This window comes from Zootoca vivipara, chromosome 14, assembly GCF_965207765.1.
Source record: "Zootoca vivipara chromosome 14, rZooViv2.hap1.1, whole genome shotgun sequence".
NCBI classification, from domain to species: Eukaryota; Metazoa; Chordata; class Lepidosauria; order Squamata; family Lacertidae; genus Zootoca; species Zootoca vivipara.
The window spans coordinates 46,511,489-46,536,458 of record NC_142597.1 but is presented as its reverse complement, the minus strand read 5'-3'; the positions used below and the strand labels follow the sequence as shown (position 1 = coordinate 46,536,458).

General features: G+C 55.1%; 1 protein-coding gene across 1 annotated transcript; it reads right to left on the bottom strand.

Moving 5' to 3' along the window:
- Positions 1-122: 122 nt before the first annotated feature.
- On the bottom strand, positions 123-23,440 carry PRPF8 (pre-mRNA processing factor 8). The gene is made up of 43 exons (XM_035139484.3): positions 23,278-23,440; positions 22,102-22,216; positions 21,730-21,898; positions 20,562-20,726; positions 20,261-20,479; positions 19,155-19,367; positions 18,680-18,805; positions 18,449-18,554; positions 17,960-18,150; positions 17,261-17,380; positions 16,875-17,064; positions 16,490-16,609; positions 15,863-15,997; positions 15,595-15,724; positions 15,017-15,213; positions 14,637-14,843; positions 14,382-14,545; positions 13,911-14,037; positions 13,600-13,792; positions 12,859-13,046; positions 12,486-12,724; positions 11,986-12,132; positions 11,652-11,862; positions 10,541-10,657; positions 10,199-10,446; positions 9,928-10,107; positions 9,602-9,737; positions 9,001-9,170; positions 8,785-8,914; positions 8,472-8,618; positions 7,912-8,072; positions 7,601-7,792; positions 5,605-5,842; positions 5,312-5,440; positions 5,066-5,179; positions 4,767-4,940; positions 4,364-4,557; positions 3,776-4,015; positions 3,512-3,653; positions 2,452-2,592; positions 1,826-1,965; positions 1,395-1,597; positions 123-548 (listed from the first exon to the last, which is right to left on the bottom strand). The coding sequence occupies exons 2-43, from the start codon at positions 22,199-22,201 to the stop codon at positions 394-396; spliced, it is 7,008 nt and encodes a 2,335-aa protein (XP_034995375.1). The 5' UTR covers positions 22,202-22,216; positions 23,278-23,440; the 3' UTR covers positions 123-393.
- Positions 23,441-24,970: the final 1,530 nt, after the last annotated feature.

Here is a 24,970-nt window from a genome sequence, read left to right as displayed (position 1 = left end):
GTTTTTATATTGTAATTTGTATGTTGTGAACTGTTCTGGATCTACAGGTATAGGGCAGAATACAAATGTAATTAACAACATCCTCTGCTGCTGAGATATCCATTCAAGAGACCACACAAAGCTCCCATTTATACAAAATTTTTATTAAACAACCGTGGAACTACACTCAGAAGCAGGCACTATACACACACACATACCAGCCAATACACACACTTTACACAAGTGTTGTAAAGTGACTTGACTCAGAAATCTTAAAAGGGGCGGGGGAGGGAGATGCTGAACATTAACTCGCAGGTGAGAGAGGGGAGAAGGTAAAACATGGCAGGCACTGTTGAATGTCAACAGTTCTCTGTCTTGGCCAGCGGGCACCTGGTTCCTTCGGACACCCTGGGCCTAGGAGTAGAGGTCCTCTCGGTCGGCAGAGTACACCTCCCCTTCCTGCAGGAGGGCGAAGTTGAGGAAGTGAGAGGGGCGGTGGACCTCGTGGTAGAACTCTTTGGGGTTCGCCAACTGCAGCTCATACTTCATGTTGGGATCGTGACGGACACCTGCAAAAGGGGGGGGGCAAAACACCGCCACCATCAGTCCCAACTGGTCCAGCCTCCTCTTTCCACATGGCAAGCAGGATTCGAACAGAAGAGCAACCTGGGGTTTCCAGCAGCTGGTATTGGGAGGCAGAGCACAGCCACTGTGGCTCATAGCCATCGATAGCCCCCACCCCCCACTTCCTTGATTGTCCTCTCTAATCCTCTTTTAAAGCCACCCAAGTGGGGGGCCACCCCGGCCTCCTGTGGGGGTGAGTTCCACAGTTTGCGCTGCATGAAGTCCTTCCTTTTACCTGCCCCGAATCTTCCGACATTCAGCTTCAATGGCTCCTGCTTTGGTGCCAGGAATGGATGGTGAGAAAACTTCAAGGTGGGCCTGAGGCTAGGCCGACATGTGCTGGGGAGTTCTGTGGCATCTCCAGATGCTTTATGGACACCCAGCAGCCAGGGCTGGTGGGAGCAGGGAGTCCAAAAACATATCAAGTGCCACAGATCTCAGAAGTAAGGCTGCCCCCCTCCCCTCCGTTTCCTTTCTGAGCAGAACGGCTACATCCTGCCTGGCAGGAAGCGAAGGCGCAGGTGGGGTGGTGGGCACAGCTGGCTGGTTTTCTCAGCAGCCTCATCTCTGCCACCAGAACAAGCTGTGGGCAACACAAAAGCTCAGAGCTGAGCATGCGCTTAAGGGGACTGGATCAGCCTGGGGGGAAAGATCCTGAGGAGGGAAGGAGGTGGGTCTTGACCGGAGAGAAGAGCTGCTTCTAGGTCACAGGCCCGTCAGCTTGGAGAGAAGAGGAAGAGGCCGATTCTGGGATGGGCCACTGCAGCAGAAACCCCTCCGCCTCAACTCACCCATGAAGTTGTAGTTCCAAGAGCCTTGCGCTGGCACCATGAAGAAGCCCAAGAAGCGGTCGGAGAGCAGCATCTGCACCCTCTCGTAGTGAGAGGGCAGGTAGCCCTTGGGGTTGTTCCCTTTGTCGGTGTTCTGCCTGCCCCACTCGTAGCCACTGGGGGTCAGCTTGTAGGCCGTCAAGGTGCAGGAGCCGGGGGTGAAGCTGGGCGGGAGAGAAACCCGGGGTGAGGACAAGGAACAGGGCAAGTTCTGTTCTGCCCCCCCTCCCCAGCAGAGCTCAGTTCCCATCTGTGCCCTCCAGGGGATCAAAGACGCCGAACGCCCAAGCACACTGCCCAGGTGCGGGGTGTGTGTGTGTGGGGGGGGTGCGATAGTGATTGCTCCAGCCTCCAAGCAGGGCCCAACAGCCTCTCCTGCTTTTGGGACTCACCTGCAGGTGATGATGATGGTCTTTTCGCCATCCCAAGAGGGGTTCTCAGCCATGACTTTGGCATGGGTCGTGACGTCCTGTGGGGAGAGCTGGGGCGACTCATTTGGCTGTGTGTGGATCCACCCTAGGGGCTCCATCTCCTGAAAAAGTGAGAGAAACGTCATCGCTGACTCCTTCCAGGACTGACGGCAGGGGGAGGCTTCCCAAATGGGGGCGTGGGGCGCCGTTGGCTAATGGACAGAGCGAGTCTGCCCCCTCCAGCCCCCTCCACTGGTGGGTGAACAGAAGCAGCACAAAGATGGTGGCAAGAAGGAGCAGCAAATCCCTGTTGGGATGCAACTAACACCCATGGTCTGTGTTTTCTAAAAAAGACCACAGACCTTATTATTTCAAGCAGCTTTCTTAGCTGGGCAAAAAGGTCTCTGGTTTCAGGATTTAAAATAAACAGATGTTCCTAAATCACCTTGGAATAATTCAAAAATTCAAGGATAGAACTGTGTTGCTACTGCATTAACCACTCCTGACTTCCTCCCCCAGAGGCACAAGATAAAGGCCCATCATCAAGACCCAAGAGACACCCAGAGCCGCCTCCCCTGCCATGTTTGGGGTGCCCACGCCAGACGCACCTTGAGGTACTCGTGTTGGGGCAGCTGGCCAGGAAGGTGGACAGTCTGGTGAGTGCCCCACTGAGGCACCATCACGATGCATCGGATTTCCTTCACCTGGGGGTTATCTGGGGGGCTCACCCCATACAGGTATCCTGCAATCTGGGAGGGGGGGGGAGAAAAGGCACACCGGTCTTGGCGAGAGGCTTTGGCAAAGCAGCCCCCGGGAGGCGAAAGGCCCAGGAAGCCCCACAGAACCAAGTAGAATGAAAGAGGTCAGTGAACAGGAAGGGAATGAGGGTTCAGGGCACACGAAGGAAAAAAATCAGATCCAGTGAAACAGGCGGGGGAAGGGCTGGTCCTCCAGAGGTTGCTGACTTGCAACTCCCATCATCATCATCATCACCCCTGGTGAGAGTTGGAGCCCAGCATCATCCGGAGGCCTGCAGATGATCCCCACAATGACAGCAAGATAACCCAAGGGGTAGAGAAGGTTGAGCTGGAATTCAGGGGGCAGCAAAGCTTCACAGTAAATGACAAAAACATCAGAGCCGTGCAGTCTACGTTGCACTGACATTGTACACAAAACACCCTGGGAAGAACAGTTGTGATGTTCTGGAGTGTTAGTTTTCATGAGGAAAAGAGACAACTGGAAATTGTGTCAATTTTATGACCAACTTCTGGCCTAGTTATAAAGCCTCCGCCCCTCTCTAATTAACTATTTGTCTTTGTTACACACAATTTTACTGGCTGGCTTTGTGTTATTCTGGACTCTTCCCAATCCCCAAAGAGAAAATTCCTAGCATTTAAAACATATTTGCCGAGGAATAATACTGGCAGCAGAGATCAGTGAGATCAGGAGGGGAAGAGATTATGGGCAAGAACGCAGCCAGCTAGTTAGTTGGGAGGAGGGGAAAAGAGCCATGGGGCACAGAGAGAGAGAGAGAGAGAGAGAGAGAGAGAGAGAGAGAGAGAGAGAGAGAGAGAGAGAGAGAGAGCAAAGACCCTCCCCCAAGGGCCCAAGTCCGTGACTCCCTCAACCATCCCCCCCCCCCGCCTTCACCACCACCAGCCAGGGCACCTGAGCACGCAGGTCCGATATGCAGATGAACTTTTTCAGGACATTCTTGGGAAGGATGTAAGTGTAGCCCGTCTCCTTGATGTCGTCCGAAGAGACGTAGATGTGGTTTGTCCGCAGGTGGAGGTTGGCAGCGGAGATGGCCCTGTTTGGGGGAGACGAGGAGGAAGAGGAAGGGGGTTACTGGAGGAGCCAGGCACGCCCCCCCTCACACACCCCAAGGCCACAGCTGCTGCTTCTGCCACCGCCAGCCCCTTGGCTGCCCACCTGACGCGCCACTCTGTCTTGGAGGAGAAGGTCTGGGTCTCATAGTTGCTGGTGGTGGAGGTGATGATCTCATCGCCGTGCTTGTTGACGGTCCGTGTCTGGGTGGCCGTCAGCTGCGACTGCTCCTTGGTCTGCTTCTCGATCTCGGCGATCTGCTGGCGCTGCTGCGAAGGGGCAGAGATCTCCATGCCCAGGATGATGTCCCGGATCTCCGACTGTGTCAAGGAGGCCACGTTCACGCTGGCGAGAGAGAAGCCAGGAAAGGTGAGATCGGGCAGCCAGAGGCCTGGAGACACTCTCCTACCCTGGCACCTGCTAAGGCAGCAGGACAAACCTCCCTCCCTCCCTCCCCTTCTTAAAAACCGTGGCTGGTGCCAAGATGAGGGAGAAGGGGGTCAGCTCAGGGAGGCCCAGAGAGTGGAATACCTCAAGGACTGCCTCTCTCCACAGGAACCGACATGGACCCTGCGCAAATCTTCTGCCGCCATTCCTCGTGTGCCCCTGCCCCTCCACGAGAGGTGTGTGCTTGCCCCCCCCCCCAAAAGGGAACGTGTCCCTTGGGCTGAAAAAGACTAGGGAGCCTCTTACTTGTTTTTCTTCCCATAGTCGGCCAAGATCAAGTCCTTCAGCTGCACCTCCACTTTGATCCACTCCTCGTCCGTCAGGGTGGGCCAGATGTGGTGAGGCTCCGTGATGGTGGTCTTGTCTGGCTTCAGGATGACCTTGGCCCGGTCGTTGTTCACGTGCAGAGCCCGGAGGATGAGGATCAGGCGGGAGAAGGCCTGCAGAGAGAGAGAGAGAGAGAGACGGGTGAAAAGGCATGCAAGTGCGTCCCAAAGGGTGGGCATCTGGGGCTGGATCTTGCTGGGGAGGGACTCCTTCCCTGGGAAGCCTCCAGAGCTCAGCCAGAGGCCAGAGGGGGTGCCGCCATGCTCCAAGCCCCTGGCAGACGCCAGCTTCTGCTGGAGTGGCTCTCCCACCCCAGCCTCACCGTGTAGGAGGAAATGGTCTTCAGCCAGTCATCGTAGAGGTTGAAGAGCACCATCTGGGGCTCTGTAGCCTTCAGGATGAGGTCCCCGAACTTCTCCACTTTCAGGCAGGCCTGGAAGGGCAACTGGAGCTCTGAGCCTTTGATGACGATGTTGGGGAAATCCAGCAAGTGCACCTGGGAGGAGGGAGAGAGAAGAGAGGCAGGTCAGGAGAGCAGGGTGGGGCCAGAGGTCTCCAGCGCCACCTGGAGGAGAGCCAAGGGAGTCACCCCCCCGTCCCAAGACAAAGACCCCAGCCCACCTCCAGAGGGTCCAACATGCCCTTCCGAGTGACGATGATCTGCTTTGGCTGCTCCTCAACGGGCAGGGAGCGGATCAGGGCCGCCACTTCCTCAGCCGTCTTCCACTTGGCCAGCTGGAAAAGGGATGGGGAGGGAGAAAAGAGAGAGAAGGTGCTGAGTAAAGAACCAGCTCTGGCGCCAAAGCAGCCAGGCCACAGGCACATGCACAGGCGGCCGTGGAGCTGGCCCAGGCCCCGCCTCCTCACCTGGCCCAACCGCTTCTGCCCTGCCCACACGGAGGTGTGGATGATCTTCAGGAAGAGCTGCCCCGTCCGGGGGTTGAAGATGAAGATGGCCCCGTTGATGGGCTTGGTCGTCAGGTTCCCTTCAAAGGTCTGGAAGGGGAAAGAACAAGCCCTTGAGTCTCTAGACACTCCGCTGCCCTCCCCCCTCCCCCCAGCCGGGTCAAGGCAGGTCACAGCAGCACTGGGAGACCTCTCAGGCCACGGATAGGCTGCCTCCTTCCTTCCCACCCCGCAGGGTCGGCAGTGGCTCTCACTTTGTGGATGGTGACCCTGTAGACGTTGGTGTCGTCGACAAACCAGATGATCTGGTTGGAGAAGAGCTCCCCGTAGTTCTGGGAGGACAGGTAGGGCTCGGTGGGCTCGGAGGAGTAGAGCTGCAGCCCCTTCCGGATCCGCTCCCGCAGGACGTACAGAGCTGGGTTGGCCTTCATGATCTTAGCCATGGCCTGCTGGATCAGGGGCTTGCTCCCGGGGAACCAGTTCCCGTAGGCGCTGGGGAAGCCAAGCAGGAGGAAGGTCAGGGTCACAGGTCAGAGCCAGCCCCTCCCGTTCCTCCAGGGTGGGGGCAGACACCTATATGGGGACTCATTCTGTGGACCAAAGCAAGCTCGGGGTCTGGTGTGGTTGGCTTGCTTATCTGCTTTTTGGTAGCCCCAGACGGAGAAGCCAATGGGTGGGCTACAGGCAACCTCTGAGTAACACCAGCTGAAGGGAATCGCAAGGAAGGAGCATGCTGTTGCCCCTGGGCTTCCAATGATAGCATCTGGCTGGCTATTGTGCCAAGATGGAGGAGATGGGCCTGATCCAGCAGCCAGGCTCTTCTGCTAAAGGATTGCCCAAATTCACGGAAGGGGACAAGGCTACCACTGACTGCTGGAGGCAAGAGGCTCCCTCCGCTGCTGGAGGAGGTCTGCTTCCGAATCCCGGTCGCTGGAGGACAAGGTGCTGACATGCTCAGACCTTCTTTGTGAGATTCTCACTAGGGCATCAAGGTGCTGGGCTGTTTATTTTTGCTTTATCTAAACTTCTATCCTGCCCTTTCTCCCAAAGGAGCATATATGAAGCCGACTGTCAGTTTAGTTTTGCCATCTTTAGCGAAAATGAATCCGCCTCCTTTGTCTTTTAGCACTGTTGTGTCTTTTAGTGTTTGATATTTTACTATGTTTTATATATGCTGTAAGCCGCCTAGAGTGTCTGGGGAAACCCAGCCGGATGGGTGGGGTATAAATAAAATATAATAATAATAATAATAAATAATAATTTCAAGTCTTTGAGGACTATGGCTACTCAATGAGCTTTTCCTGATCTGAGTGCCACCCACTGTTGACTGAAGCAGGGTTCGCTCAGGAGTTTGATTCATTTGGGCAAGTTGTGAACTTCTAATAATAATAATAATAATAATAATAATAATAATAATAATAATAATAATTATTTATTTATACCCCGCCCTCCCCAGTCAAAAACCGGGCTCAGGGCGGCAAAACCACAATAAAACATAAAAACAATTAATTAAAATACAGTATTAAAATTTAAAATGCAGCCTCATTTCAAGTAGTCCATAAATCCAAGCCATGAGGGAGGAAAACACAGGGGTCAGGCTGAGTCTAACCCAAAGGCCAGGCGGAACAGCTCTGTCTTGCAGGCCCTGCGGAAAGATGACAAATCCCGCAGGGCCCTGGTCTCCTGGGAAAGAGTGTTCCACCAAGTTGGGGGCCAATACTGAAAAGGCCCTGGCTCTAGTAGAGGCCAATCTAGCCACCTTATGGCTCGGGATCTCCAGAGTATTGTTGTTTGTGGACCTTAAGGTCCTCCGCGGGGCATACCAGGAGAGGCGGTCCCGTAGGTACGAGGGTCCCAAGTCGCATAGGGCTTTAAAGGTCAAAACCAGCACCTTAAACCTGATCCTGTACTCCACCGGGAGCCAGTGCAGCTGGTAAAGCACTGGATGAAAGCACTGGGATCCCGCGGCCGGATAAGAAGGCTGTGTGGGGTTTCATGGTGTTTATGTACGAGGTGATGCGTTTTCTTTTGACAGGGTTCCCCAGCTCCCTCACGCTTGGCACAATTGCTTTTAAGCCAGCCATTCTGCATGTCCACTTTACAGGGAGATTCCCTGCCAACCCACCTGGGCTACCCTGTGTTTCCCCCTTTCTCCCAAAGGAGATTAGACGGGACCCGTCTCTTCTTAGGTTCCTGCCGGGACCCCAACCTACTTTGCACCCCCTGGAAAACACCCTCCCACCCCCTCACCTATGCAGGTTGTAGGCCAGGTCGATGGCGATGAGGACACCGGTGGGAGACGGGTAGATGCTCATGTTGTCCGTGGTGTAGTCCAGGAACTTTGCCCGGGCGTAACGCTCAATGTCGTGGGAGTCGTAGTCGCCCCAGCGCAATTGGATGTCGATCCAGTACTTCTGGGTGGTGGTGCTGTCCATCACATCCCTGGGCAGGAAGCAGGCAGCCGTTGGCATGGCACTCGACAAGCCCAGGGGGGGGGTCCTTCTCCTCCCCCTCCCCTCCATCCCCATTTGCCCTCAGTGGGAAGAAGCCGGCGGACTCACTTGGAGTCTGCCAACAGGGAGGGACGGGAGACGTTCCACTTGTAGGAAGCAAAGAGGAGGATGTCTGCGCAGGAGGAGTTCATCTTGTAGGACTTCCTGGGGTGGATCGTCTCCTTCTGCACCGTCTCAATCTCCAGGGCGTCCAGCTCTTGGTCAAACACCTGGGGAGAAGTGGGTCAGAACAGCCCTGTGTGCCCAGAAGTCACCACCACTCCCCCAATAAGGCAGTGGCAACAGAGGGATCCCCCTGAGTCCTGTCTCCCCCAGAGGTTTCTGCAAAGCCTAGAGACTCGTTCACTGTGCCGAGGAAGGTTTTTACATGGGAAAGTCACCGGGCTCACTAAACAAACCCTCTTACAGCCTCAACCCCCCCAATTTGGTGCCTTCCCATTTTCCTTCGGGGGGCAGAGCAGGAGGGGGTGGTGGTGGTGAAAATCCACTAGCCTGCAACCCGAGAGAGATGCTGCTGCCAGTCAGAGGGGCAACCCTGAGCTAGACTGACCAAGGCCAGAGACTAAGCATCCAGCTACTCCCTCTGCTCCGCTTGGCCTCCCCCTTACCTGGCACAAGTCCATGACGATGCTCTCATGGATCTTCTGCCACAAATGGGCCCGGAAGATCTGGATGAGGGAGATCTTCAGCGTGGGGATCTTGCCGTGCATGAAGATGCCTGTCAGGTCCAGCTGCACCTGGAAGCCCACATATACCTGCAAGGAGAAGGGCAGACGTTCAGGAAAGGGGGGGGGGAAGTGCCACAAAACCTCAGAAGTGGAAAACTGGAGGGTGCAGAGGAGAGACAGAGTTGATGTCCCCACCAAGAGATGACTCGGGAGCAGCCCCCACCCACCCACCCACAGCCAGTAGGAGACTCACGTTGGCCCTGTTGATGGTGGGAGACCACCAGAGGGTGAACCTTCGGTTAGGGATCTGGTTGAGACCTGAGCGCTGGGCGTTGGTCAGCTTCTTCCACTTCATGGATTCCTCAAAGCCGGAAGCCTTTTCCCTAGAAGCAAAACACAGGCATGGTGAGGCCTGGAGTCGCGCAAGGGTCTTCTGACCTCTCTCTTCCCAACGCCAGATCCTCCTTACCAAAAGAGACCCTCCCAGGTTGGGAAGTAGGTGCCCTTGAAGAGGGTGTGCTCCAGGATGCCCTCCACCCCGCCCAGGGCCTGGATCATGTCTGTGCGGTAGTTGTTCAGGTTCCAGAGCTTCCCGTCATGGCGCTGGTGGGTCCACCAGAACGGGTTCTGCTTCAGGACCTGGAAGGGGCAGAGGGAGAACGTTAGAGAAGGAGGGGGGACAAGAGCAGAGGGCAGTTGGGGGGAGAGGTTTTGTTGCTTGCCAAGCCACCAGCCCTTGTAAGAGAAAGAGGGAAGGCTTGGTCATGGGCCCCCAGTCCGCACCTAGCCCAGTGGGGCAGGCAGGGGAGTTCCCTGCTGCAGGTGAAAATAACTGCCAGGCTCTGAAAAGCTGGGCTCAACAGATGACACTCATCAGTTTTGTTCAATTAATTAAGCTTTGTAATTTCAATTGCATTTTGAACAAATGTACAATTAATGGTTCCTGAATGTTAATGTGTTACCACCGTCCTTGTTTGGGTTGTGCAGGCCGCTCTTCTGAACGATGCTTTTTACAGGACAGGGCGAGAGAGCCCTGGGGACGGGTTTAGGGAAGCCAGGGACCCTCCTACCTGGTACTGCTTGAAATCCGTCCTGACCCTCCAGCCCTTGTCGTAGGCCAGGGTGTGGCGGTCCTTCTGGAAGAGGGTGTTGATGCGAGGGATGCCCCTGTCCCATGAGTCCTCCAAATCCTCCAGAGTCAGACGCCTGGGAAGGAGAGGGGAGAGACAAGGCTGCAGCTGGCTCCTCACTTTCTTTCTCCTGCCCCACCAGGGAGGGAGGGAGGGAGGGAGGGAGGAGGAGGAGGAGGAGGAGGAGGAGGAGGAGGAGGAGGAGGAGGAGGAGGAGGAGGAGGAGGAGGAGGAGGAGAAGGTGCTCTCCTGCCTCTCAAGCGCACCTGTTCTGAGCGATGGCCTCCTGCCTCTTGAGGGCGTACTCGGCCCACACCCGCTGGGAGTCAATGAACTCGCTCTCCCATGGCTGGATGTAGCGGTACAAGTTAGGGATCAGCTGGTCCTCCTCGTGGCTCATCCCTGAGCGGAAGTGGGTGATGCCCACGTCCGTCTGCTTGGACCACCTGCAGGGAAGAGGAGAGAAGGTGTGGGTGGAGAGAAGTCCCTGCCGGAAGGTCTTTCCGCTCCCACACGACCTCCCTCCTCCCAGCTCACCTGAGGTCAGACTGGGGGATGAGGACATGCCCCATGGACAGCATCCCCAGGCCCCCCAGCTCCTTGGGGGTGTAGAAGACGACCGGCGGAAAGCGGCTGGGCATCTTGGAGTTCAGGCCAATCTTGATCCGAGTCTGGATCTTGTTCTCGCACTTCACCAGCAGGTCCAGCAGCTCCTGGGTGTTCACCACGGCCTCCCGGAAGTAGGTCATCAGCCCAATCAGGGCTGTGTTCCACTTGTTCACGATCTGAGAAGCAGAGAGGGGAGAGCCAGGCCTCAGAGACTCTGCACCGAGAGCACACAAACACACCCCAGGCCCAAAGACCTGCCCCTCTCCTGACCTTTGTGAAGGTGGTGGAGCCGGAGGCCATCAGGATCTGCCGGACCCGGTTGTGGAACCTCTGCATGGATTCGTCGTCCACCCGCAGGAAGCACTGAGCCGTCCGCTCCTTGGTCACCTGAAAGAGTAGCCAGAGCAAGGACTTTAGGAGGGCTCTGCAGTGCTGGATCAGGCCAAACCTCAGGAAGAACTTTCTGACAGTGGACTCTCCTTCTTTGGAAGTTGGGGTCAGATTAGAGGGTTCTTGGGGTCCTTTCCAACTCTACAATTCTTTAATTCTACCTAGCACACCATCCTGTTCTCACTGTGTGAGGGACAGGAGTTATAGACAGCCCCCTCCCATCTTGAACACGAGCTCATCGCCCAGCGGAAGTGGAAGCGGGGAGGGGGATATTTCGAGCGGGGAATCAGGAAGTAGGAGCCCTGGCTCAGGCAGGATAGCTGAGCCACGGCGCCGCTTGGGAACGGAAGGGGGAAGCAGGGAAACCGTGGGAAGAAGACCGATCCCGGCCACCCCGGAATTGCGTAAAAAGCGCAGAGGGAGATTTAGTATTCCCAGGCTACTTTGCTGGAGAAAGACGCGGGAATCTCCATTTGGAGGTTCTGCGCCAGACTGATAAGATGTACTGACCTCCTGTATATAGCACTGTAAATAGATTGCACCAATAAAAGCATAAAATGCAGAGCTGTGAGGAGTCGTTACTCTAGAGTAGCCCCCAACCCACTGTGACCAACTAGGCACCCTCAAAGGAAAGCCCACAAGCAGCATTCCCGGCACTGGTGATTCACTCCCTGCACTTCTGTCTCCAACAGTGGAGGGAGAACACAGCCCTGTCTGTGAATTTGTCTAATTCTCTTGGAAAGTCATCAGAAGAGGCCTGCAGCAGGTGGATTAGGCCAAGGAGCCCCCTTCATTGCCCAAACGTCTGTCCTCAGTGGTAAACCAGATGCCCCAAAGCCCAAAAGGGGGAGCTAAGCACAATGGCAGCAACTTCCATCGACCAGCAGGCAAAAGTAAGCCCCGCCTCCCATGGACTAACTTGGCCGTGGCCTCTCTGAAGCCAAAGGGGATTATTCCCCATCCCTAAACACAGCCCACCCTCTCCCCCCACCTCATTCTGCAGATTCCAGACACCGTCCTTGTGTGTGAACTCCTCGTAGCTCGTGCGGCACTTGGGCAGGATGCGGCACTCAAACCCGCACATGTTGAAGAGCAGGTTGGGGTTGTCCTTGCTGTAGACGGAGACGAAGCTGTTCTCCCACTGCACCGTGGTGACCGAGCGCGGCAGGCGGTTCTTGATGTCCCAGAAGACGGCACGGCCCCTGGCAGGAGGGAAGAGGCGTAAATCCCCTGGCCCAGGCAGGCCCCACAACCCACCCACTTTCTGGGCCCAGAGCCAGGAGGGCAACCGGCCCATCCTCTTGACCCCGGAGCCAGCCACTCACAGGTTGACGTCATGCTTCATCAGCCGCATCCGGGCATCTCGGGGCCAACACTTCTTGTTGTTGTAGCCGACGATGTTCTCATTGTTGGGGTCCGGGTGCTCTGTCAGGTAGCGCTGGATCAGGTCCCTAGCCTCGTCGGCGGTGAACCTGAGGAAGCATCAGAGGGCAAAGTCAGGAGGGTCAGAACTCCACATCACCAGGACACAACCAAGAGTCATTACCCTTTGGAGCAAAGCTGGACATGGGATCGTAGGAAGTTGCCTTGCGCCGCTGCATCAGTCCATCCAGGATAGGCCCATCCAGTTTTACCAACACTGGCTGGGAGCATCTCTACAGGATTTTTGGCAGGTTTTCCCAGCCCTCCCTGGAGGCGCCTCTAGGGACCGGACCCGTGCCACTCAGCTATGAGGGCCCTTCCTCATCTCATTAGCATTTCTCCTGGAGCCACCCATCCGCAGGAGCACCCCTCCTTCTCCTGCTCCCTCCACAGCCCCCAGTACCTGAAGAAGATGTGGATGCGGTCAATGTATCTGCAGAAGAGGCGGATGGGGTGGGCCACCTCGGTGGCAATGTCCTGGAAGCTGAGGAAGTCATTGGGCATCTGCGGGGGGCCGGCCATCTCACTGGCGCGATGCAGGCCAAGCACCAGCAGGTCCATCACCAGGCCGTAGTACTGGACGATGAAGGAGGCAAACTGTAGGCCGCGGATGATGCCGTAGGAGTTGGTGTGGTTCATGTCCTGGGGGAGGAAAGAGATAGGTCAGCCAGAGGGCTCAGCCGGGGGGCACAAGCCCCAGCCAGCCAGCCAAGCTCAGACTCCGCCTGTGTGAAGGAGGCCCTGGGCCCCCAGAGGAAGACGCCCCCAGGCCCCACCTTGTAGTTGATGACCACGTTGTTCTTAGCCGTCATGTAGTCAGCGATGTTGTGGTCAACAATGAGGCGCAGGAGCCTGTTGAGGAGCGTCAGGTCGATTTTTTCGTACATCTTCTCAAAGCGAGACTCCAGCATGACGTTGCACTCGCCCTCGATGGTCTCCCACACATCCTGCAGGTTGTTGATGCCTGGAAGGGAAGAGAGGGCGGGAAGAGAAGGAGCCCGGCTCAATCCAGTTCCATCCTGCTAAGGAAGGAAGGAAGGGAAGAAAGGAACCTCTGAGGCCAGCCGTGCCCTGCTCAAAACCCTCCTGGAGGAACTGGAGCCAAGGAATAGAATCATAGAGTTGGAAGAGACCACAAGGGCCATCCAGTCCAACCCCCTGCCAAGCAGGAAACACCATCAAAGCATTCTTGACATATGCCTGGCTCAAGGCCGTCCTCAGCCTTGAGCCAAAGACATATCAAAGACATATGATAGGCTCAAGGCTGTCCTCAGCCCTCTTCCCAATCAGGAAACACCCAATCCTCTCTCTAAGCAGAGGCTGCTCAGAAGGCTGGATCCATGGATGCTTCCCATAGACAAGAACACCTGCGACGGCATCTACAGGTATGACTGGGAAAGGCACCCCCCCCCACTTGAACTAGATGGACCCACAGCCTGATTCAGTACCAGGCAACTTCCTACACAGCACAACCAAGAAGCCCCCTGCCCCAGGCCCTCTCTCCCCACAGGGCTCACCCTGGCACCACTTGTAGACGAGCAGCGGAGGGGGCTCCGTGTCTGCCGGCTTGATCCAGGGTGGGAAGAGGCGCCTCTTGTCGGCCTCGTACCACAGGTACTGGTCCAGGTAGGCATCTGTGATCTTCTCCAGGGGCTCCACGTCATAGACCGGGACAAGGTGGCTGTAGAGGTCCATGAACTCAATGCCCACCTGGCCAAAGAGGAGGAAGAGGAGTCAGCCAGCAGGGGGCAAGGGAAGAGCACCCCAAGGACACCACAGCTGGGAACACGTCACCCTGGGGATGCCGAGGCCCTGCAGGTGCTCTCACCTCCTTGAAGGCTCGCTGGGTCAGCAAGTGTCGCTTGATGCGGGACAAGGCCTCGTGGGGGTTGTCGTACGCCTGCTCAATGAGCCCCAGCTCCTCCCGCTGGGACTGGTTCAGCCGAGACTTCACACTGCATGGGAGGGAAGGAAGTTACATTTCATGGAATGGCAGGCATTCCCCAATGGCCACAATTCCTCAGAAAGCAGGGCTCCCCAAGGCCGCCACAAGAACCTGAGGAGAGCCTGGCTGCTGGATCCGGCTCAGCATCCCATTCTCGCAGCGGCCCCCAAGCAGGTGCCCCAAAGGGAAGCCCCCAAGCAGGACCCCCCTCTCCCCTCCTGCAGCTTCCACCAGCAGCTATTCAGCAGCGATGCAAAGCCGTTGTGGCTGGTAGCCACCAGCCCTGGGCCAGAGTGCAATATGGCCTGTGCCCTCCCAACCTCCCGCGTTGCACCTGCTGGCCGGCCACCTCACCTGTAGGCCTCCTTGAGCCTCTCCAGGGCCAGGATGAGCAGCTTGGTGTCATGCTTGTAGGAGAGAGGCGGGAAGGGGATGGGAGAGAAGCGTCGGCTCTCCAGCCAATGGACGGTGGTGGTGTAGACAGCCACTGCCTCCTCTGCAGTGATGTAGGGGCCGTCCTGTGGGGAAGGCACAGCAGGCACACAGTCAGGCAGGGGTCTCTCCGCTGCCCCGCCCCATAGCCCCCCGCCCCACTCCACCCGGCCCCACCTTCAGGTAGTTGTGCTGCCGCTCCTGCTCTGCCTTCAGGTACAGCCGTGTCAGGCGGCCCAAGTTCTTCTTGCAGACTGTCTTGTCCACAGTGGCTCCACGCCGGATGCGCTCGCGGTTGTAGTGTGCCGTGTTGGTCCACCAGTCGGCCTTGGCCTTCACGTAGCGCAGGATCATGTTCTCAATGGGGGTCGGCAGGCCTGGCACCTGGCAGGGGGAGGGAGGGAGACGAATCAGAGGTCACTGGGTGGGACAGGACTTTTACTACACTGCAGAAGGTCAAAGATACATGTACTCCAAGGTCAGACTCCCTAAGGCAGCTCCTAACGTCTTATATGGATATTTGGTTGGGGGGCAGCCAGGGGCCACGAGGGACTTGCCTTCCAGGGGATGTTGGCTTTCCAGCACCGCCAGGCTTCGCTCAGGTGCTGCAGGATGGTCCTCGCCTTGTTCTGCTTGATCCCCTCGGGCATCATGTCCAGAATGTCGTGCATGACAGCTGCGCGCAGCTCCAGGTCAAAGTGGGACTCCACACGCTGCTTGGTGACAGTCTTGGCCACCCCCTTGGAGTGACGGCCTAAGAAAGGAAGGAAGGAAGGAAGGGTTGGTCAGGGGAGGAGAGACTAGGCCAGCCAAACAGCTATGCAGCAGGGGGGACCACCTCTGCAGACTCCCACCCAGATGGCTCAGGAAACCCCAGACGAACCAAGAACCTTATAAGGCAGAGATGCTACTCAAGTGTCCTTGTCATCTCTTAACATTTTTGCAGGGAATGCTCTTTGTCTTTCTAGCAAGAACACAGGTGTATTTGGATTTCAATATTCTTGGAATGCTTTGAATTTCTGTCACTTGTAGTTGCATTATTTGGTACCTGCTTCTTCTTGGGAGCCTCCTTGGCTGAAAGGCGGCACAAAATGGACAGCAACCTAACCCCCCCCTTCCCTCCCCATCTGCTCACCTTCAAACTGCCTGGCCAGGAGGTTGCCCAGCCAGCGCTCCAGTAAGGGAGTGATGCCTCGCATGAAGAAGAGCCAGACACGCCAGCCGGGCGCCCAGAAGCCGCAACCAGGACCCTTCCCCACCGGCCCCTACGAGGAGGGGGCAAGAAAAGCTTGTTTTAAAAGTGGGGTAGGGGAACCCAGCAGATCAGCGTTCCTCTCCCCCCACCCCACCTTCCACTCCCAGCCCAGCTGCAACCCCCCATCCAGGCTCCCCGCTGGACTCACTGTATTGAAGCGGTAATAGATGAGGTGCTTCAGGTCTTTGCACATCCGGATCTGCCTCATCAGCTTGTACTTGTACCTGTACATCCCCGTCAGTTGCCCCACGTGGGCAAAGATGTACTGGAGGCCGTCTGAAAGCTGCAGGCAGAGGGGTGGGTGGGCGGGGATTAGAGAGAGAGAATGTTACAATGGGGGGGGGGAGCACTTCCACAGCCTCTCTGCAAGGGACATGCATCTCCCTTCAGAACTGAAGTGTCATGCTGGGGGGCATATCTAGTTGAGCGTCCTCTTATGCCCTGAAGGGGAGGACCCCTGAGGGCCACCCTGAGCCCAGCTGTGGTGGCCGCTAACCTAGATAGGCTGTCAAAGAGGACTGGACAAATGCATGGGGGATAATGGCTATCAATGGCTCCTAGCCAGCATGGCCATGCTCTGCCCCCACAGTCGGAGGCTGGAAAACGCAGGAGGGGAGGGGGCTCTGGTGCTCGGATCCTGCTTGTGGACTTCCATTTAGGGGCAGCTGGCTGGCTACTACAAAGACAGGAAGCTGGACTATTACGGGTCCCCTTTGGACTGATCCCGAAGGCTCTCCTTGGCAGCAGAAAAGGGGCTGGCCTGGGCATGACCTACCTGGAAGGCGTCCACGTTGCCCAGCCTGTACTGGACGTGGCTGTCCACCACCAGCTTGGTCAGGCGCAGCACCTCCCGGCACAGGTGGAAAGCATTGCCAAAGCGGGACTTCTTCCTCTCCTGCAGACAAAGAGGAGGGAGAGGTGTGCTATGCAGAACGCCCCCAACAGTAACTGCACTGCCAGCAGCAGCAGCTGTCAAGCCCCCCTCCCCAAATCAGGCTAGGAGCAGGAGCTGGCTGACAGGGAAGGCCAGCTCCATCTTCCCACGACTCTGACCGGCAGCAGCTACCCACAATCCCTTTCACGGATGATGGGTGCCCAGAATGGGACTTGGGAAGGGGCTGCGTTGTGGTCCCCCACTGACTGGAGAACAGAGCCGGCACCTTGGTGGTGAGGGTCTTGACAGGCTTCAGGTTGAAGTTGTAGTCCAGGTGGAGGTAATTGAGGTTCTTGCGGTGGATCAAGAGGTTGAGCATGTTGTAGCCCTGGCGGCAGACCTGCAGCCCGACCTCCACCCAGTCCAGCTTGGTCGACTGGAAGAACTTTGTGGCCTTGAAGGAGCGGAAGAGGTACCTGGAGGGGAGAGAGGGGAAGGTGCAGGAAGCTGCCTGGTCCACTAGGCCCAGTTCCCATCACCTCCTGCCTGACACCCTTCCCTCCTCCCCAAGACGCCAGTGGGGCTTGAACAAGGACCCCCGTGCCTGCAAAGCGGATGATTTGGCACTGAGCTACGGGCTCCCCTCCCGCCCCTTCAGGGAGGGCCGCTCACCTCTTCTTCTGGGCCTTGGGGGGTCGGTGCTTGAGAGCATTCAGGACGTAATACTTGAGCAGCTTCTGGTAAGAGACGCGGACTTTGACGGGCTGCCCAGCGGGGCAATGCTCTCGGTACCTGGGAGTTAACAAGACAAAAAGTGTTGGAACTGCCTGCCTATTGATATCAGGCTGGCACCTGCTAAAAACATTTCTATTTAAAGAAGCCTACCCAGATATTTAAAAGGATGTTATCCTAACTTTTCAAATGTCTATTGTTGTTAATTTTTTTTAATGATTATTTCATTGCTTACCTTTTCTGTAAATCACTTTGAGTGTTTTTGAAAATCATGCAGTGTATAAATCTTACAAAGTAAAATAAGATAAAGTAACATGTTTTATTTCTCCAGCGAAAGCTCCAGGAAGTTTACAACCAGTAGATTTACAACGGAACTACTGAAAAAACACCCTCAGTTGTATCTCACCAAGTTCTGCTCAGAGGCATGTTGAATTTAAGGGACCCAAGTTAGTCATGTCCACTCTGGGCAGGACTAAAAGAAACACAGGAAGCTGCATTATATTGAGTCAGACCCTTGGTCCACCTAGCTCAGTACTGTCTACACTGACTGGTAGCCGCTCCGCTGGATTTCAGGCAGGCGTCTCTCCCAGCTCTACCTAAAACTGCCATTGGGAAATGTGTCTTTAAGAGCCCCCTTACCAGTTCTTGACAAGGGGAATGTCGAGGGCCCTGCGGGTCCTGCCAGAGCGCAGGTTGAAGGGTCGAGGGGCCCACAGAAGGGCAATGCCGTTGGCTGTGTTGTCGGTGTAGAGGGGTGTCTCCTTCAGGAAGGGCTCCACAAACTCCGGGAGCTCAAACTCCTCATCGTCATCAGGGAGCGGCTCCTGGCTCTGGAAGGAGAAACAGGCACACACACAAACCCTCTAGAAACTGCCAGCAAACATTTACTGAGTTGTTTAAGTGAGCCGCCCTGCCTGCCTGCCTTCCTTTGTAAGTGCGGTGGGGAAGCTGAGGCCCTTCTGCCCTGGTGATGCCTCTTCCTTGCCGGACGGAGGATAGATGGGTGGGCAAGTGTGTAGGAAATTTCCATTCTTTGCTCTGCCCACTTTCAAGGCAGAGAGGCAGGGTGGACTCACACCCCCCGCTAATGAATAAATGTCCCCCTCCTCACTAGATTCATGAGCTCACCTTCACAGAGTGCCTGTGCGAAATGGGGTTGATGAGGGGGTCGAAGTAGAAAGCTGGCAGGTCCGGATCCTCTGTCTTGATGAAGACGACGTTTGGGGTGTGATACCTGCACAGAACAGGTGACGTCAGGCAGAGCTGTGCCCTCCACTGCTTCCTCCTTCCTTCCTTCCCTCCCTCCCTCCTGTCCTCACCCCCCAACTGGCCCAGCCCCACCCACCCTCAAAATCTCACCAGGTGAGGTGGACGTGGTGGGGAAGGTTGTTGTACAGGTAAGGGAAGGCGATCTTGTACTCCGTCCGGATGGGCTGCCGGATGATTATCTTGTTGATGTCATTGAACTCGTTCCAGTCCTCGTCCCTGTTTGGACCAGAAGGGAGGGAGGTGGGTGGTCAGCTCCAGGGCTCTGTGTGGCAGGGGAACAAGCCTGGCCGCCCCCTCCTTGCCTGCCTCAAGCTGGCCTTGGAGAGATCTCCCTGGAAACAGCAGCCTGCTATAGCTGCTCCACTCAAAGCCTGCTTTCACTGCCACACAGGTCAAGCGACTGTCCCCCAGTGGTTCTCAGCACCCCACCTCTGGGTCCCGTCAAAACACACCTGAACAGGTCCAAGGGCAGTAAGCCCCAAATTGGCTTCTTCCAAAAGCAGCCTGGGTCCTAAAACCCAGGAAAATCTCCCTCCCACCCCCAGGGAAATAGGTTCCCACTTACTGCAGGTTAATGTCTCGGACCAGGGGCTCAAACTTGGGCCCCCCTGGGATGGCCATGTTGAGGGCCTTGGAGGTGAAAAAGGCCTTCAGGTCAAACAGGTAGAAGTAATTGTCGTCCACGAGGTCCGTGAGGAGCTGATTGGCCAGGCGGTAGAGGGTGGACATCATGGGGAGGGTGAACTGCCAGCGCTGGTAGGTGGAACCATTGACGTATCTGAAGGCCCAGAGCAGAAAGCCAACTTTCAAACCCATTCTCCTTCCTATCCCCACGGCAGAAACCAGGCCTTGCACATAGAACCAGGCCTGGGATTTTTGCAGGTCAAACTGGCAGTGCTTAGCAACAGAGACAAGGAATGCTTCAGTCACCAAAAGCAGGATATTCTCAGGGGGTCCCAGCTGGAACTGATGGAAAGCCTACATCTGGGGAAGGCATAGATCTGGTCCTGAGTTTCACACAGCTCCCCAAAGGAGGGCTCTGAAGGTGCCTACTGGGCCCAGCTGAAAGCTGCACCTTTTTCAAGCCCTAGTGAGGTGTTTCCCCCCTCCCCCCAACACAATGGAACAAAAAGCATAATTCAACAAACACAATCCTGGTACATTTCAGCAGAAAAATCAAAGAAGGGATTAGGATCCAGAATCAAGGGTAGGGAGGAGAGTGGAGGGTTGCCAGACGGAGATAGTACGTAATGACACATTCAGCCTTTAAGTAGATTTTTAGGACCCAGGTTATTTGGCAAACTCATGTTGAGGGCTCAGAGTGTTTGCGAATAATGGGCGACCACAAAGGATGACGAGAATCGGGAGAGGGGCTCCTTGCTGCCTTGATGCAAATTCCATAAACAGAAACTGATACCGAAATTAGCAACTTGCCTTTAAGCCCCCTAATTGGTCTTCTGCCTTTTCTGAGGGTTTCTCAATCACTGCCAGTCGCCCTGCCTTGTTTGGGGTAGCAGAATTTGATGTCCATACAGATCCCCTTCTCCTGCAACAGAGGAAGGCTGACTCCCTCTCTACCTGGCCCCCCTCTCTCCATCCCTGCCTTCTGTATAGACCCTGGCAGAGAGGATTTTCTGCTTTAGCCATGAGCCCAGGCAGGACGGTACCCACTTGCGGTTGTCCTTCAGAGGCTGGTGGTCATAGAACCAGTCCAGGACTGGGGCGTCCTCCTCGGGATCCAACTCCAGCTGGATGGCCTCCAGGGGCTCCACGTCCAGGATGTTGTCAGCGTAGTCAAGGGGCGGCTCCTCATCGTCAAAGGGCGGGAAGCGCATGCGCTTGAAGTGCCGCCTGTCCCTCTTCTCCCGCCTCATCATGATCCACATGGACCTGGAGCAGATCGGGAGGGTCAGGGGCTGAGCTGCACATTGCAAGACTAAGCCCCTGGAGCTGGATGAGAGACCTCGCTTACCCCCACTGGGCAATGTAGACCGGTTCGATCACCCACGGGATCTCGTTGACGAAGGAGATGGCCCCCGTGATGTGGTACAGGACGGGGACGTCGCGAATCTGCTCCCAGGGCATCGGCATGTTCTCCAGGAGCTTCAGGACTGCGTGGGGCATGTATTTGAGGGCACTGAGAGGGAGGAAAAGCAGAGCTAAAACAGGCTCCAAAGGCTGGGCCAGTTCTTACAAACGTCAAACAAACATCAGAAAAGGCCTGCCATGCTGGATCAGGCCAAAGGGAGCCTGTCCAGTCCAGCATCCTGTACTCACAGTGGTCAACTAGATGCCCCAAAGGGAACAAGACCACAAGCAGGAAGTGAGCACAAGAGCAAATCTCCCTTCCTGCCATTCCCAGCAACTGGTAGTCAGCAGCTTTCTTATCATCAGGGTTAGCTGACTTGCTCGTAGCAGCCAACACACAACCACAAAGCTCTGCAGGTACATTTTCCAGAAAAAAAATTGTAGTACTTTTAATTTTCTGAGGGTTTGTTTCATGAATGGGTAACAGAGAATGGATGTCAATTGCATGTACTGCATCTGGCAACCTAGACGGTTTCAATGCCTTAAGCTTTGCTTGCTTAATAATTAAGCAAAATATAAGTCTTTGGGGAGGGGGAATTGGATCAAGTTAGAGGGCCAGATCCAGGAGTGCCCAACCCTCTGCTGGCCACTTCTGACAGATGGACAGGGCTGCCCACCTGTCAATCAGCTGACACCAGGTCACTGAAAGTTCAAGGCAGAGCTGTAAAGCACTTGCAGTGAACAGACAGCCACTGAATAGGGTGAAATAAATAAAGCTATTAATGGCTGCCAGTCCTAATGGCTAAATTAAATCTCCACATTCAAAGGCAGTCTGCCTCTCAGGACCAGTTCTTGAGAAGCCAAAGAAGGTCAGTGCCTCCACATGTGGGAAAACAGGTTGCTGGGCCTTCTGTCCGATTCAGTTCAGGGCTTCTTTGAAGTTCTTAACTTGGAGATTCTCCCAGTAAAAAGCATAACGGATTCTGCCAAAAGCTCCCAGAATCAACTCAGCCTCCCACCCCTTGAAAGGCCTGGCTGTTCCCCCAGCATAAGCAACGCCAGAAACACCCCACACCCCCAAACTGCCCGAGGTCGCCATTTCCCCTTCTCACCCCAAATAGACCCGCTTGTCATGTCGGAACTTCCTGTTGGTCATGTCCCCATGGTCCCGGATGATCTTCCGCACGTGCTCTGGCGGCATGTCCTCCTTCTGCGCATCCACAAAACCAAACTTTCGCTTCTCGGCATAGCGCTTGGCCTGCAGCTGCTGCCATTTGCGAGCTGGAAGGGGAGCAGGCAAGGTCCCAGCATCAATCCTTGCGCTCTCCAGGGAGAGTTGGGGAAGGTGCCCTTACTGAAACCCTGGAGAGCTATTTGCAACGAATGCCTTTCAGGCCAAGGGGGCAACCCCCCAGGGCCTAAGCGGAAGAAAGACAGGCCTCCCTCCCTCTCAGAAAGGAACACACATCCTGCCACAGCCATACCTTTTTCCTGCAGCTTTTCTTCAGACATGTAGTCAGGCAGGGGGGTCAAGGGAGCAGGCATTGGGGGGCAGGGCCCCCGGAAAGGGAACACGCCTGCCATGTTGAGTAGTTAGGGCTGGAAAGAGAAAGCAAATCAGGGAGAGAGAGAAGTGGGTGATCCTCCTTCCAAGGGGTGTGAATTCTCCTGCACTGCACTTCCCACAGTCCTACCTCCACCCCACCCCCCAAAACACACCACTTCCGTGGAGAGACAGAAAAACATGAAAAGCCCAGAAATCCTTCATGAGGGAGCAGAATATCTCACAAAGCTGTGGAATATGTTCTGCAGGAAGATTGACACTACAAGAAAACCAGTGTTTCCCATGTTTTACTTTGCATCGGAGGAGGCCTGGCAAAGCCTCAGGCTAAGAGACCAAGGCAGTATCACACCGCTGGTCTGTCCATCTGATGAGGTCGATCAGCAGGAGCCATCTGGGTGCCCTTCGGAGGCTGCTGGACTACAGCTCCCTCACAAGTTCATTAAAATATAAATATCAAAGCACATCCAAAACACGCCCACAAAAATGGCACATGCAAACAAATGAGGGCACATTTCAACGTTTAGAAATTTGTGTTTGTGTGAGAGAGAGAGAGAGAAAGAGAGCTGCTCTAAGGTCAGCCCTACTCAGATGAGACCCCCTGAAAGACCCAAAGGGCACGACTCACTGGGGGGTCTCCTCCAAGTAAAGCTTAGTTGCATGCAGACTCCTATGCTGGAGTGTGGGTGCCTTACAAATAGAATTACATCAGCTGTACGAATACATATACATACAGTATACGTATATGTGTGTGAGTGTGTGTATGTGTACACAAAGATAACATATATACAGTATGTGTATGTATGTACGTGTGTGTGTGTGTGTGTGTATATATACACACACAAACATACATACACACACACACACACACACACACACACACACATATACATACTGTACATATATACAAATACACGCACGCTCGCTCGCTCGCTCCACGCATAAATTAGTCGTGCCGTATTCTGCACGCACATTTAAAACGTCCCTTAGGGCGTTTCTCCCGGGGAGGTGCGGCCCTTAATCCGGATTGGCGCATGTGGAGCCGTTAATCCGAATCGGTCACTCCGGTTTCCCCCCAGGCCTGACTCTCTTTGCATACCTGTCCCCTCCGCGAGGGGGGGGCTGCCCGGCTCTTCCTCTCCCCTCGCCTCCGCTCCGGGTCCCGCTTTCTCTCTCGCTGCCGCCGCTTCTCTCCGAGCGCCTCGGAAAACTCTAATGGCCGCCACCAACGCCACCCTCGGGACGCAGATCGCAGCCACTGCGCAGGCGCGGCGGCGCGGAACCGGATGTGGCGAAGCGCGGAGTGCGCGAACGGCAGTTGAAGCCAATCAACGGTCGGCAGCGGGAGACGGACGCGGAATGGATCCAATCGGCGGTGCCGAGTGGAAAGGTCTTCTCCGCCGTCGCTCCGGAAGGCACCGCAGAACTTCCGGTTAGTGAGAGCAGGAGGGAGAAAGGGCGCGCGCGAGCGTGTCGGTTACGCGCCCCAATTATTATTATTTCATTTACGTAGAAACCACCTTCTCCCCCCCCTCGAAAATAGGTGAGGGGGCGGGGAGAAATAAATACGTCAAACAGGGCCGGGGTGGCGAATATAGCCCCCCCCCCCGGAAATTCCTGAGAGGAATCTTCCCTCACCGTCAAAGGAGCAACTGATTCGCTCTCGCGACGAGAAACATTTGCGTTGCCTGGAGGTTCTCAATGGCTGCCGGCCTGTATTTATGTAACAGACACAGCCATTAAGAACCTTAATAGTAAGAGTTACAGGTAGGTAGCCGTCTTGGTCTGACGTAGTCGAAACAAAATTAAAAAATTCCTTCCAGCAGCACCGTAAAGACCAACTAAGTTTTTATTTTGGTATGAGCTTTCGTGTGCATGCACACCAGCGTATCTAAAGAAGTGTGCATGCACACGAAAGCTCATACCAAAATAAAAACTTAGTTGGTCTTTAAGGTGCTGCTGGAAGGAATTTTTTAATTTTGTTTTGACTTAATAGTAAGAATTCACCCGTATAATTATAATGTTAAGTTGGAATAGGTAGTAACATTTTTATATATATTCATATATCTCAGCCATTATTAACAGAGTAATGACTCATCCCTTGAAACGTTTAAAATTAAAAAATTATAAGAACAATAGGCAGCACTTATTAACCTTAGCAGTAATTATAATTTTTTTAATTAAACTACTTTTTAAAATATACAGCAGCCACTATTAGCCTTAATAGTACTATAGTAATGATTCTCCCTCATAATAACAATTTCAATTTAAGATATTTCAAATGTATCTATGTATGGGGAGCCATTATGGCTTCTCTATCCTGTGAGCCCTGGGTGCCTTCTACAATTGCTGAGGCTGGTCTGCCTGAGGCTGCCACCCGGGGCAGGCTTCCTCAAACTGCCCTCCAGATGTTTTGAGACTGCAATTCCCATCATCCCTGACCACTGGTCCTGCTAGCCAGGGATCGTGGGAGTTGTTGGCCAGAAACATTTGGAGGGCCAAGTTTGAGGAAGCCTGGACTAGAGGAACGTGTGTTGGTGGTGGCCTTCCAGGTTCTGCAGGGCCCCTCCTGCTCTCCCCCCCCTGGTCTGGCTACTGGCCATGCTTGAAGGGTGCCCATTTTTAGCCCATTTCCCCTCCCCCAAGAATCCTGGGAACTGTAGTTCAAGGGTGCTGGGAATTGTAGCTGTGAGGTAAACTGGTTTCCAGGATTCTTGAAAGGGTCAAATAATGTGCTTTACATGTTTGGTGTGTAAGTGGCTGATGTATTAAGTATGTCCTCCTGCCCGTCC

Coding starts and splice junctions, on each gene's coding strand:
- PRPF8 (XM_035139484.3), bottom strand. CDS start 22,201: ATGGCAGGCGTGTTCCCTTTCCGGGGGCCCTGCCCCCCAATGCCTGCT. Junction 10,658..11,651: donor TCTGGAATCTGCAGAATGAG/GTGGGGGGAGAG, acceptor CTACTCTTTCAG/GTGACCAAGGAGCGGACGGC. Junction 8,073..8,471: donor TCGTCATGGACTTGTGCCAG/GTAAGGGGGAGG, acceptor ACTTCTCCCCAG/GTGTTTGACCAAGAGCTGGA.